General features: G+C 39.2%; 2 protein-coding genes across 2 annotated transcripts in view; both read left to right on the top strand.

The window, feature by feature from the left end:
• Positions 1-4,627: 4,627 nt before the first annotated feature.
• Positions 4,628-6,801, top strand: LOC111583122 (tripartite motif-containing protein 16-like). The gene has a single exon (XM_035958056.2). It carries the CDS (start codon positions 4,683-4,685, stop codon positions 6,309-6,311), a length of 1,629 nt encoding a protein of 542 aa, XP_035813949.2. The 5' UTR covers positions 4,628-4,682; the 3' UTR covers positions 6,312-6,801.
• A 3,158-nt stretch (positions 6,802-9,959) lies between these two features.
• The window catches only part of cdk18 (cyclin dependent kinase 18), a 79,024-nt gene continuing 73,950 nt past the window's right edge, over positions 9,960-15,033 (top strand). The window contains exon 1 of the mRNA XM_023292033.3: positions 9,960-10,117. The gene's annotated coding sequence lies outside the window, so the exon portion shown is untranslated. The remainder of the gene's footprint in view (positions 10,118-15,033) is intronic.

The raw sequence follows: 15,033 nt of genomic DNA, 5'->3' as shown, positions 1-15,033 counted from the left end.
ATCTCTTCATAAATGCAACTCTAAAGACATTATAAACATCCCTTGAATGCAATTTCCAGTTATTTACAGCTAAAGCAGGCATTTCTATCTATAAGGAAAATTATCTAAAAATATACACTACCGTTCAAAAGTTTGGGGTCACCCAGGCAATTTTACACTTTTATTCATGTGCTGACATAATTGCACTAGTGTTTTCTAATCATCAATTAGCCTTTCAACACCATTAGCTAACACAATGTAGCATTAGAACACAGGAGTGATGGTTGCTGGAAATGTTCCTCTGTACCCCTATGTAGATATTCCATTAAAAATCAGCTGTTTCCAGATAGAATTTATCACATTAACAGTGTCTAGACTGGGTTTCTGATTAATTTAATGTTATCTTCATTAATGTTATCTTCATTAAAAATGTTTTCTTTCAAAAATAAAGACATTTCTGAGTGACCCCAAACTTTGAACAGTAGTATAAATATATTATAATAGAAACTACAGTATTATTCAGAAACATCCCTGTTTATCCTAAAGCATTTACTAAAACAAAAAATGTCTGCCATAGCACCTTTTAATTTTAAAAAACAAAGGAGATATCCACAGTACAGTATGTAGGAAACTAACATTTGAAATTCTTAGTCATGACTTTTGTACAGATGCTGCATACTTAGAGTGGAATAGAATAGAGTTTTATTGGCATTTGCACGGCTACTGGAACACTGAAATTCTTTGTGCATTCAAAAAAGAGAAAAAGAAAATTAAAAAAATGAAAAAGGTAAAAGCAGCAGCAATAAAATAAGAGAAATACAAATATACACTATAAAAATAAAATAAATCCACATTATTAAAAAAAAGCACGTTGTATGAAAAAGCTTTAAAAAAATAGATACCCTGAAAAAGTAAATTGCACATATTTTGTGGTGAACAGATGTTATATTGCATATGTTGGTTTGAGAACAAAAGTAAAATCGCCGTAGTAATATTGCACATAAAAAGAGATATTATGTGTGGAGAGATGGGAGAGGGGTGGTTGGTGAGGTAGTTAATTTAACATTTTTGAAAGCTTAAAGTGCTTTATATTATGCACACTCTAAAGAAACACTAAACACAATGAACAACACTTCATCTAAGGTCCAGAGAAAACACAAAGAACCAAAACATGACGCTGAAACAGCTGGTTCACTTTGCAAGTACCTCTCGCTTAAATTAATATTGCTCGGTACGTTAGTCCAAAACATTTCCCAGCTTCCCACTTTGCTTCCATGTTTTATTTCCTGCTCATATTTAACAAAATAATGCTCACTTTTTCAGGGTTTGGGGAGGTTTTTACAAATATGAAACCTCCATGGATTCCAATCAGTAATAGAAAGACTGTTGGCTAATGGTGGTCTTTGGATAAATGCTTTTTTGGCTGCATGGGATGTTTTTGTATTGTTGCACCAGAAGTGACCACTGGGAAAAACTATCAGTGTGACTGAATGCAGCAGCTCTTCTAGTGGCTACATCCATGTTGAATTTACTGGAGTTTCCCTGGTCTCTGTCCAAGGTGCTGAACCTGGCATGTCCCTGCACTGGAAGAATGGGATGCAAAATCTTTCATAAAGTCTAAATTATACATGAATAAACCCATTTTTCAGTGACTGCAGATCTAGCAAAAAAGAGGAGTTAACATTTCCAAGATGTAGGAAAGGTTGTAAAGGATTTATTTGGTCATTCATAGAGGCACACAGCAGTCAGATGGGAATTTAACTCTGTCTGCTTCTCTTGGAGCAACTAGTAGCCTCTTAAATAAACTGATGGAATATACTTTTACAGTTTTGGCACTTACAGTCAGGTCCATAAATATTTGGATGTTGGCAGAATTTTCAGCATTTCGGCTTTGTACACCGCCACAATGGATTTGAGATGAAACAAGCAAGATATGTTTTAAGGTGCTGTGACTCAGTCTGCCTGCTAAGGTCCAGTGGTCATCAGGCAGCTTTGTCAAACATTTAGTCAAAAATCAATTCTTTAGAATCTTCAGAAAGTTTTCAAGAAAGAGTCTTCAAGCAGTCTTCTTAATTTAATGTGAATAATGTTTATTCAATACACAGGCTGTAAGAACAAACGAGCAAAATCTTGAGATTTTAACTGACTACACAAAGCGTTACATCGTCTTTTATACCTATGCAAACTTCTTCTAAACACTCCTCTTCTGTTCTGGACAGCCACAACCCATCGTCTTAAGACCCATTTAGGATGTATATGATGTAACTGTATCAAAAGTTAAACCACATCCTCTTTTTTATTTCTCCTAGGCTGATATTATTTCTGCTTAGTGTGATGTGACCTAGGTTTCAACTCACAAGTGCAGATGAAGAGAGGGCATGAACTTCCTGTCTTATGCTTTGTATGGGCTCCATAGGCCTCCTTTGGGTTGCTGTTTTTCACAGGATTATTTAGTGTATTCATAACTTCAGTTGACACATTAGGTCTTCCAGTCTTATAATTGTTTGCTCTTAAATTTGATTCAGACATCCTATTCGTCTAATTTTATCATTTGTTCAATCTTAAAATGCCACAACAAAGGCAAGGCAAGTTTAATGGTATAGCACAATGCCTGCACAAGGTGCTTTACAATGGCAAAGAAATACACTCAGAAAAATGATTTAAAAGTAGACATACATTAAAATCATAGAAGTAGACATTAAGACATTAATGGATTAAAAGACAAGAAAACAGATTGAGCATCTAAGAGAAAGCTGCAGTAAACAATCTGCTCTTCAGGCCTGATTTAAAAGAGCCGACAGTTTGAGCAGACCTCAGGTGTTCAGGAAGTTTGTTCCACAGGTGAGGAGCATCATAGCTGAATGCTGCTTCACCAGTCTTGGTTGTGATTCTGGGAACACACAGTAAACCTGTCCCTGATGACCTGAGGGCTCTGGATGCTTCATATGGAGCTATTAAGTCCAGGATATATTTTGGTCCAAGACCAGTCAGGAGTCAGATTTTGAACTCTATCCTTTGACTAACAGGAAGCCAGTGTAGTGATTTAAGGACCAATGTAATATGGTCCAGTTTCCTGGTGTTAGTTGGGACTCTGGCAGCAGTGTTCTGGATCAGCTGCAGCTGCTTGATTGATTTCTTGTTAAATGTATAGATTTTCAGCTTTAGTTTGAGGACATTTGCAGAATCCCTCTCAGTCTTTATGAAAAGACAGAAAACTCAGCTCTTCACTGAACACTTTTGCACTTGACAAAAAAAAGTCCTATAACCTCCCACACTGCCTGTAGGCATCAAGGTCCTATTATCACGCTTGAACTTGCTTTATGGCTCTTATCCAGGTTGCTTTCTCCTGACTAGATCCTTGCTTGTGTTGTATCTAGTCTCAGATGTACGTTGCTTTGGGTAAAAGTGTCTCCTAAATGAAATTATAGAATTGTAGATATTTACATCTAAATCAGGTTAATGGTGTGGGAATTACAACACATTTTGTATGTGTCCTCCACCTTCTTGCCAAAAATAATTGGACAAACTAACATAATCATAAATCAAACTGTCATTTTTAATATTAGGTTGCAAATCCTTTGCAGTCAATGACAGTAACACAGACACAGGTAAAACAGTGGTGGAAAAGTTTAAGATTTTACACAATCTCAAATATTATCATGAAACATTTGTGGAAAAATCTTTTTTGTGTGTTTCAAAAGGTGTGGCTGCATTAGACAGACACAAACAAATACAAATGATATTTTTATTTGTTTATTGTTTACAAGAAAAACTAACAAAACTAAATTCTTGACAGTTTCAATATGTCAGTTCTCAACATTGTCGGTATCAAAGTCAACAAAAAACAGAGAATGTGTTCAAAACTGAACAAAAAAATAAATAAACCATCACATCATCATACTAATATTTAATAGTCCTGCCATTAGCATGCAGTAGAGCTCTAATCCTGGCCGGCATGTTCCTCACAAGCCTTTCACACCTTTGAGGGGTAATCTTCTCTTGTCTTCATTTTGGTTTAAAAAAAAGAATTAAGGAAATGAAAGCAGAAAAATAATATAAAAAGATAATTTTTATGTCCTGTTTTTTCATAAAACATCAGATTCAATGTAAGTAATCTTTGATATATTCCTGATTGTGATAATCAAAAGACAGAATTTATAATTTACCACTGACGATATTAAAAATAAATATTTTTATATTTGTTTTCATAATAAATAACAGTGTCATTACATAAACAAACTGCATATAAAGGCTTAAAATTGTCAGTTGTGATCAGGATGGACGTCGGTTAAAAAAAGCAACTCAGCCAAAGTCTAAATAATGTGAACATTTAATAGTTTCATTGCTGCTTTTTTGACAAGCATATTTTATATGACTGAGGAAATCTAAGTAAGTTTTTTAAACTGCCGTCTGAGGGTTGTATGAGAAATGAGCTCTGCTGTAAAAAGGTTTAACACTCATCTTCTCTCTGCTCTTCCTGGAATCAACCTCAACCTAATAACCTACTTCTTCTTCCTGCCCTGCAACCACAGCACCTCCACTCTGTCCACACATTTCCTGGTTCCTCCCCTTCAGATCTGCACCCTGAAGAAGAGCTGACAGGCCCCATTCACTGCAGGAACCCATGATTTGTAGATCAGAGCTCAAACTAGCTTCAGGTACGAGGAAGTCAAACTTAACAGTCTGTGTGACTGAGAGGAGAAATGGCGCAGCAACGAAATCAGCTGGATTCAGAGAAACTCTCTTGTTACATCTGTCTGGATCTACTGAAGGATCCGGTCACTACTTCCTGTGGACACAGCTACTGCATGGACTGTATTAAAACACAATGGGATGGAGAGGATGGTGAGGATGGTAAGAGAATCTACAGCTGCCATCAGTGCAGGAAGATTTTCACGCCGAGGCCTGACCTGGAGAAAAACGTCACGTTGGCAGAATTAGTGGAGGAGATGAAGAAGACCGGACTCCAAGCTGCTGCTGCTGATCACTGCTATGCTGGAGCTGAAGATGTAGCCTGTGATGTCTGCACTGGCAGGAAGATGAAGGCTTTCAGGTCCTGTCTGGTCTGTTTGACTTCTTATTGTGAAAATCACCTCCAACTTCACTACGATTTGGCTCAACTGAAGGAACATCAGCTGGTGGAGCCCTCCAAGAACCTCCAGGAGAACATCTGCTCTCGTCATGATGAGGTGATGAGGGTTTTCTGTTGCACTGATCAGCAGTTGATCTGTTATCTCTGCACAATGGATGAACATGAAGGCCATGAAACAGTCCCAGCAGCAGCAGAAAGGACGAAGAAGCAGGAGAAGCTGGAGGCCATCAAAGTCTCAGCTGATAAAACAGTGGAGGACAGTGAGGAGATGTTCACCCAGATGATTCATCTCATTCAGAAAAGAATCTCTGATGTGAAGCAGCAGATCAGATCCCAGCAGGAGACTGAAGTGAGTCGAGTCAAAGAGCTTGAGGAGAAGCTGGAGCAGGAGATCAGTTATCTGAAGGAGAAAGAAGCTGAGCTGAAGCAGTTCTCAAATACACCAGATCACAGCCAGTTTCTCCACAGCTACTCCTCAGTGTCAGCACTCAGTGAGTCCACTCACGCATCCAGCATGAACATCCATCCTCAGAGACACTTTGAGGACGGGACGGCAGCTGTGAAAGAGCTCAGAGATCAAATGCAGGACGTTCTGAGGGACACGTGGACAAACATCTCACTGACAATCACTGAAGTGGATGTTCTACTGCCAGAGCCAGAACCAAAGACCAGAGATGAGTTCTTAAAATATTCAAGAGAGATCACTCTGGATCCAAACACAGCACACAGAGAGCTAGAATTATCTGATGGAGACAGAAAAGTAACATTAATGGATGAAGGACAATATTATCCTGATCATCCAGACAGATTCATTAGATGTTGTCAGGTCCTGAGTAAAGAGAGCCTGACTGGACGTTGTTACTGGGAGGTGAAGTGGAGCGGAGACGAAGTTGGTGTGTCGGTCGCATATAAGAAAATCTGCAAAACTGGAACCTCAGATGAATGTGAATTTGGACAAAATGACAGATCTTGGTCTTTGTATTGTTACATCCACGGTTATTCATTTTTATACAACAACACTCCAACTCACATCTCTGGTCCTCAGTCCTCCACAGTCGGAGTTTATCTGGATCACAGTGCAGGTATTCTGTCTTTCTACAGCGTCTCTGAAACCATGACTCTCCTCTACAGAGTCCAGACCACATTCACTGAGCCCATACATGCTGGAGTTCGGTTTTCAAACTATGGACTTGATGTTTATGGTGATAGGGAGACTGCAAAGTTCTTAAAACTCAAATAGAGTAATTCCAGTGTCTGAGGGTCAGTTCATGTTCAGTCCTGATTTAAGTTCATGATATAGAGTTTACTTCTGTAGTTGCAGCATTAATTAGTCAGATGATGACAGAACTGATTGATTCTTTAAGGTTTTAGTCATTTGCAAATCTGCATTTAGCTTTTGAAACATTTCTTGGTTTTATTTTTCATATCTGTCAAGTAACTGAATGTTTTTGTGGGTTTTGGATTCACACTGTTGAATTGTTGAGCTGTGGGGGCTTCAAATGTTTGTTTGTTTTAGCATTTTCTGACATTTTACGCTCATAATGATTCACAGAGAAAATAATCAGCATGCAATAATCATTAATTGAAGTCTTGTAATCCATAGTTTGATCATTTCTGTTTGATATTTTCTGTGTGACAACTGAGATTATTGTTGATGAACAACCAGTTTGTCTGAATGTATTTGAGTCAATGTTTAATGTTTTGTATGAATTTATTACATAAAAGCACAAATAAATCCAGTACATGACAATTTAACAAAAATAGCACCGAATCATCGATTGTTGTATCCGGAGTTCTGTGATTTAATGTCATTCAGGGAAAGTCTGATCACACAATTATTTTTTTATATCATTACAGTCAAATAGAGTTTAGAAAGTTTTACTTTCCAGTTGATATGGTCTCTTCCAGCTCGTTGCACCATTTTTTCTCTGCACAGAGTTCCAAGCTAATGGTACAAAAGAAGTTTACTGCACAGTGATTTTAATAGGATTAAACTTGGAATCTACTGGAGGGTGGAAGCAAACCAACAAATGGGTTAGGAGGCGGTTGGCTCACCTGTGGCTTGGATATGAGAGTGGACTGGGCAGGCAGGAGTCAGAGGATGGGCTGTAGATTGGGCTTGAAGGCTGAGCTGGTTTAGTTTGAGGTAGGAGCAGGAGCAGACTGGAGATCTGGGGAAATGAGCTGAGGCTGAAGTTTCTACAAGGGGAAGACCTGGTAATGAGAGACTCCAGTAAGAGTTGCAGGGTAGCTGAGGGAGATGCAGTCAGAGCTAACAGGGATTAGTCGTGTCCTCACAAGTATGAAAAACTGTGGAGTGACTGGAAGTAGGCTGTCAAACATTTGGCTGTAAGTGGACGTCTGTGCTTTGCTTTTATAGTAGAGGTGTGATGGGAAACAGAGGACCTGGGCTCCTGTGCTGCTGTCCAGGCAAACAGAGGGCATGACAGTTAATATTTGCAAAAATACCTTCATGCATACAGTAAACAATACCAGAATTTCAAAATGACCAAACACTGAGTAATGCCAACATCCATCCATCTATCCATCCATTATCTATACACGGCTTCATCCTCATTAGGGTCGCAAGGGGGCTGGAGTCTATCGCAGCTAACCTGGACAGATCACCAGTCTGTTGCAGGGCTACATATACAGACAAACAATCACACTCACATTCACATGTAGGGACAATTTAGAATTACCAATTACCTTCAGCATGTTTTTGGACTGTGGGAGGAAGCCGGAGTATAACATCAGCATCCGAGTCTTTAATTTATTCTGAAATATCCATGAAAATGAAATCACAAACACTTCAAATTCAGTCAGATGAAATGTTTCTACATGTGAAGCATTTGGTTCTGTTTTCAGCTGCATTTGCTGAAGTGAGATTTGAAGGTTTAAGGACCTCCATTGTTTTCAGACTCACCACTAACAAGGTTGTCCTCCAGGTGATGTGATGGACTGTTGGCTCACGTACAATGACAAGAATGACAACGTGACAATAGGTGCATCTGTCTGTCACCTGCAGCAGAAAGCAGCTTACCTGCTGTTCTTTGAGAAACAGGTAAAACAGCAGCTCTATACACAGCATAAAAAACTGTACTTCCTGTGTTGCTGGACACCAAGTTTCCCGTTGAGCTGGAAAAAGAGATGTTCGTGCAAATAAGTTATTAAATTTAATTTAAAAGTGGCAATAGATGAGGTTTTTGCTTTAACCTATCATAATGAAGTTTATGTTGATGGCACAATGCAACGGCTGCAGAATAAAGACACAATCTGCATTTAGATCAGATCCGATTTCCTAAACGCTTCACCAAAATTAGAAAAGGCAGACACACTCAGGAGGATGGCGTCCAGAAAATCCTTGAGCCACTCAGTGAAGGAGTTTTATAGCCACAAATCGATGAAAACTTCTCTGCATGCCACTGACAGAGCAGCATCTTAACGTTCCCCACTAGTGGCCCCATTTCTATTCCCCACAACGGCAAACAAGGGAATCTAATCAACAGAAAAACGAATCTTCAAATGAGGTGCCTGTTGGGTCCATAGTGGCCAGTCCATACTGTTAGTAAGGAATTAGAAAATAGGCAGGCAAGCAGACAGAAAGCAGGTGAAATTGATAAAGAAACTAACTAAATTTCCTCCAAAATGTGACTCACAGGCTGGCAGGGGAATAAAAACTAATTGGTGATCCAGGAAAACAATACCATTTGTGGCGGGGCAAGAAGAGAAATGGATGGAGCAGGAGCAGAACCGAGCAAACCTGACAACACCATTATATTAAACCTGAAATACCACCCTAGTCATACACAGCTCACACAAGTACATTAACGGAGACAAGACAGAGATGGTTAAAATCAGAAGAAATTATTTTTGAATAATTGACTGAATGCTGGGACTGCACAGTGGATTGGTGGTTAGCACTGTCGCCTTGCAGCTAGAAGATCTGTGGTTCGTGTCCCAGCCTTCCTGGGATCTTTCTGCATGGAGTTTGCATGTTCTCCCTGTGCATGTACTGATTTTCTCCGGGTATTCTGGTTTCATCCCACAGTCCAAAAACATGCTGAGGTTAATTGATTATTCTAAATTGTCCGTAGGTGTGAATGTGAGTGTGATTGTTTGTCTCTATACGTAGCCCTGCGACAGACTGGTGATCTGTCCAGGTTAGCTGGGATAGACTCCAGCCCCCTCGCGACCCTAATGAGGATGAAGCGGTGTATAGATAATGGATGGATGGATGGACTGAATGCTGGATATCTGGAGGTGCCTGAGGAGAGAATAGCATAAAGTAGTGCAAAACCTCAGCCAAGCAGATACTATTATAATGAGGCAACCAGGAGACGGTCAAACAAATGTACCTTAATCTGTATGTGAGTAAGAATGAACAAAAATGAAACATAAACAATCTTTAAAGAAATCATCTACCTCAGAGTCACAGAGGCTAAAGGCAACCATGATGCTTTAAATCCCCTCAATCAGGGGCTGGAACATGGGAGGAGTCGACCCAGTTCAATGGTGGTGTGTTCAGGAGCTGTCAGGAAATACTAAAGTCACCTGAGCATTAGTGTTCCAACTAAAACTAATTCAACAGACAGAATCCAAAGTATATGTAAATACCAGGGCTGAACAGACAAAAGGCAGATGAATAGATAAACTGGTAACTGATGAAGGAAGCCTCAGGACTATAAATACACCGAGAACTATTGAGGAAACAAGACACAGGTGATAATGAGGGCGTGGCAACAGTCATTAAAGGTGGGAAACACAGGAGGGAAGAAAGGAAGTCCAAGCAACAGAGGCACAAAAGGATAACACACGGGAAGCTAAGCCTCGCTTTCACTCTGCTATTCTGTCTGCCACCGGGAAGTAAATCTCCTGGAAAAATGACGATTTAATTTCTGACTCAAAGGCTCACAAAGGAACCGTGGAAACCTCTTAGCAAAAGAAAAAGAGCCCTGTCATTGGAGGGGGCAAAGAGGGAATGACATCCACTTAATGAGGAGCGCTCAGTAGCAACATTCAGTCAGCATTAATTCTGCAACATCAGTAAGTAACAAAACCTGCCTACTTATTAACAGAAGCGTCTGTTTCACTCTGTGTCTTTATCATAGGAGTGAGTTTGGGGTTTTCTAATTGGGATTCTCGAGCTGTTTCTTGGAACAGTGGAAATGAGAGTTTCTGTGACAGCTCAGACAATGCAGAGGACACTTTGGCACAAAACTGCATGTAGCTGAAGAACATGAAAAGAAGCCTGATGAATGCTGAGGTCACATTCGTAATGTGTAGTTGGTTTGTACAGGAGTGTATACATATAAATTTGTGTTTTGGCAGAAATATTTAATTTTTGGGAGTGTTTGGATGGTTTGTAGTGTTTCATTTTTCATGCAGTTTTGTATTTTGTGTGTGGACTTTTGCCTAAACGACTTCAAAAACTGTTAACAATTTAAAAACACACATTTCTGGTCTCCCCTGTGTTCCCCTGATGCCTCCTACACTTAATGTTCTTTCATTCCACCGACTCTGCTTGAGCATTTTCCTGCCATATTGTTGTAAGAAACAAACATGGTATTTCTTCAAGGAACCCATAAACCCCCTGTTGCTTACTTCTTATTTTTCACCAGTAACTTGTATATTTTCCTCTGCTGGGGCTTTTCTCTGCATACGTCTGGCTGAAATTAACTGCGTTTGCACTTATTAACATTTTGTGTCCTGAAATGTAATAACAAAGCTCCACCAGCTGCATCTCTGCATGTGTCATTTTGATCAGATGTAATTTATGGCGGGACATCGTGTGGCCAATAATAGCCAGGCGGATAAAGCGGTTGCACAGCAGCAACAGAGCAATTCCAATAACTTGCAGGATCTTAGAGATACCATTGCTCGTCTTTGCGTATTTCATTAGTATGTATTAGAGCCTGGTGGCGTCTGTGCTGCATATGAATTATCACCCACTTCATACATGGCTGGAATTAAAAGGTCAACGCAATTATCCACACTGAAGTCAAATGCAAATATTAATTGCAGATGTCTGATGTTTCAGTCTGTAAAATTAGAATTTCCACATATACTGTATTTTGAAATCTGACACGGCTTGTATTTTGCAGATAATTCACTATTTTTCCTCATAAGTGTGACTCTGTATTTTAATTGCAGTTCTGGAGAGTGAATTACACACCACAATATGCTGACAGTGCCACTCTGAATTATTTTTACACACTATAGAAGTGTCTTCTGTCATCATTGTAAGGAACAAAAACAGGATGTTGGAAGGATGTCTTTTAAACTGTTCCTTCTATTGTTAAGAACTAAGAAATTGTCGAACCCAGGAAGCAGATCAGAGCAGAGAGAATGAGCTAACAGGTTTGTTAGAACAATAATCTGGAAATTGTGCAGAGCAGTGGGCTTGGAGTCACTTGGAATTGATGCTAGACTGACAGATCTGTCTTGTCTGGTGAGAATTGTTAGTGGATTTGTCATTACTAAAGGCCCTTTTAACATTGCATGGCATCATCCAGTTCATTGTTATAGAAACAGTGATAAGTGCAGCTGTAAGGTCTTTCATCAGCTACTTTGGTGATTAGAATTTGAGATCAACACATAACAATAAGACAAAAGTTCTTTTAGCTTTTATTCCAACATATTTTCATGCTGCACATACATTTTGTTTTCTATACAGAAAGCCGTTTTAATCTTGACTCCTTTTATTTACATGTGCAACACAAAAGATTAGTGATAAAGTCTGACATTTGCAATACATCAAGTCTTCTGAGAGAATGAAACACTTCGTATTCAGGTGTTTAAAGCAGCTGCCTTGACTTTATGTTCTCTGTTTCTGTCTTCAGCTGCCTTTTCAAGCCTTTGTATTCTTTGACAGTTGAGCTTCTGGATTCTTGCTGCTGATACAAGGTTTGCATCCTGCAGTAGCCTCTGCAAAGTCTTTACAAACTCTACATACCGTCATGCCTGCTCTCATTAGACCGACACTCAGCATTTTGGGGTTTTGGTCACAGCTTCCTGTGATCTGCTGCAGTGGTTTTCAGTGATGTGCACGATGAAATTTCAAAACTAGTGTGAAGGGGGGGGGGGGGATTTATTAAACATGACAGCAAGGAAATTGCAACATGTTTTCAAGTGAAACTGCAAGAGAAATGGTGATTTTGTATGGAAATCCCTGCAGCCTTTCCTCCCTTTTTCTGATTCCTCATAGCTATTGGAATGAAACCCTCTTGTAAACACTGTCCTCTGCTGGACATCTCAGGCATGTACACTAGTGTTTTAAACTTTGTATGGCATCACACTGATCTCTGTAAGGATTTAGAGAAGTGTTTTACTGTAAGTCTTGTAAGTAAAATCAGAAATAATTGGCGGTCAAGTTACAAAAGAAACCCACTGTTCTTAAAACTTCAAATTCTGCTAATTTAACTTTCCGAATTGTAGCTCCAGGTGTTAAAAGTACATAGTTTGAATTCTTCATTTTACATGCTAGAGATTAAAATCCATAAAATATTATGATTAAGGAACTACATTTGTATATGGAACCATTTTAATGCTACTCCACCTTGTTTTGGAGCAAGTTTGTTTACGTCTGTTTATTGATTTTAGTTTTGCTAGTGACATTCCCTTTCACATATTGCTTAACAAGCTTATCTGCTTCAACATGAACACCTTTATGTATTTTTTTGTTTGTTTTAAACATCAAATAGGCTGCAAGAGGTGCTGCTGCTAGAAAATAAACGCTTTTATTATATTACGATGCTATGGTTAAGATTTGGAAGGACTTGAGAAAGATCATAGTTTGGGTGAAAGTAAGAAATGCATGAAGGCTGCGGAAAGTGTGGTTTGGTGTAAAATCACTACGCTAAGCTTGTCATGGTTCTGATGATGACCTGTGTTAAAAATCCCATGTTTTGTTGACCCATCTGTCGGCCCCAGCCTCCTGTCTGTGGGTTTTTGACCAGTCCTGGTTCTGTTGACATTCAGAGGGACTGTTGTGGTTGTTTGCTGTCTGCTCTGGTAAAATCAAGTGTTTGTTTGTGTGTGTATGTGTTTTTTTTTTCCGTTGTTGACATGTTCATATGGTATTTTTATATGTTGTTATTCAACATTTGAGTGAAAAAAGCAGTCGGTGCAAAGGCTGAGCATTTCCACTTTGAGCCTGCAGTGTAACAATGACAGTTTCCCCTCCTTTATTTGGCAGTAAAAGAAAATAACATTCAGTAGTAAGCTAACATGCCCTTCTATGTGTCCCTTCTGGCTGTTACCGTGACCAGACTCTAGAGGGTGCTGTCACATCAGCATGGAAGTTGTTGCTTTGATGCGTCTATTGAAACACTGGATGCTTTTGTTCCTCTCGGAGGACAAACGCATCATTTGCACATCTGTGACTGTAAAACTGGAAAAAAAGGTGTGTTGGATCTGGAACAGCTGAGACAATGCTGACAATTTACACTCTAGAATATACTGTAAAGCATACGGAGTGCTCAGCATGCCACTGGGGTGTTCAAATATGAGCATAAACTCATAAATAAGTACTTGGTTGCACTGTGTGAGAACATTTATAAAAATATTCTTGGCCTACTCTTGGAAGCTTACAGTATCTATTATAGGGTGGATGTGTGACAAATTTAGAAAAATGTCCTTTTCATGTGTCACATTACAATACAAAAATGTTTCTCCAGTTAGCAGAAGATGGATGCGAAAAAAGGAGTGAAATGAAAACCTTTAAGAGCTTCTGTCGGCTGACAAAGGAGGGATTTGCAACCTTTAAACGAATGCAAAAAATATACAGACACACATAATCAGTGTGTTCTGATATATGACAAAACATAATTGGGAATGGGATTAGCTGCTCATTAGAATGTGTTCAGAGAATCAAACCTTTAATTTGCTGAAAGCTGAAGACATTTGTCTCCATTTTCTCCATATTAAACCCCTCGGGTTCCTCTTGCCATTTACCATTTTATACAGCATCTGTCTCTGCTACAGATTACAATTACTGCAGCATATTGCTGTCAGACTGGTGATACACTAGTGCATTGATTAATTTGGCACAAGACAAGGGATTAATAAAGGTGCAGGAAGTGAGAACACAGGTGAGGAAAAATAGGCTGAAAATAGTTCGGACTATCTTCTGTATGGTCTCTAGCTTTATATCATTATGTTGGATGGCAATGGCAGTGTTGTTATATTCCAACGCAGACAAATCCAAGTTAACTTTAATGGAACAATGCTGATTAATGCTTGTGAAATGCTAAACATGCTGGCAAACAAACTCCAATCTATGACGTGAACTTGCTGAAGAACAGATGCTTCCTACAGAAACTGACCGAGGTCAGAGTGCAGCATGATGGGATGCTGTTGCAGCTACGCATCAGTTTAGTTCATAGCAGCTTGTGTGGGTTCTTTATACTTTAATAACTTCCCAACATTTCACCACATTTTGTCAAAAATCTGGACATACTGACACATCCATCCATCCATTATCTATACACCACTTAATCCTCATTAGGGTCATGGGGGGCTGGAGTCTATCCCAGCTGACTGAGGGTGAAGGCAGGGGACACCTGGACAGGTCACCAGTCTATTGCAGGGCTACACATAGACACTAACAATCACATCCACATTCACACCTACGGACAATTTAGAGTTACCAATTAATCTCTGTATGTTTTTGTACTGTTCTCAGGGAGAACATGTAAACTCCATGCAGAAAGATCCCTGCGAATCAGGATCTTCTAGCTGTGAGGTGACCATCAAGCCCACTGTACAGCCCCATACTGACACATTTAAGTGTTTTTCTTTTTTAAAAAAAAAAAAAAAAAAAAGATTTTTCTGCATTGAAATAAAACTAAAAGCATCACAGCTATTAAATTACACAAAGCAAAAAATAGGGTTAAAATTTTAGATTCTTCAAAGGTTTCCTCCTTTTGCTTTGTGATTACTTTTGGAGTTCTCTCACTCAG

Source organism: Amphiprion ocellaris, chromosome 5 (genome assembly GCF_022539595.1).
Source record: "Amphiprion ocellaris isolate individual 3 ecotype Okinawa chromosome 5, ASM2253959v1, whole genome shotgun sequence".
Taxonomy (NCBI): domain Eukaryota; kingdom Metazoa; phylum Chordata; class Actinopteri; family Pomacentridae; genus Amphiprion; species Amphiprion ocellaris.
The sequence above is the reverse complement of the archived record's forward strand: the minus strand, read 5'-3'. Positions and strand labels throughout refer to the sequence as shown.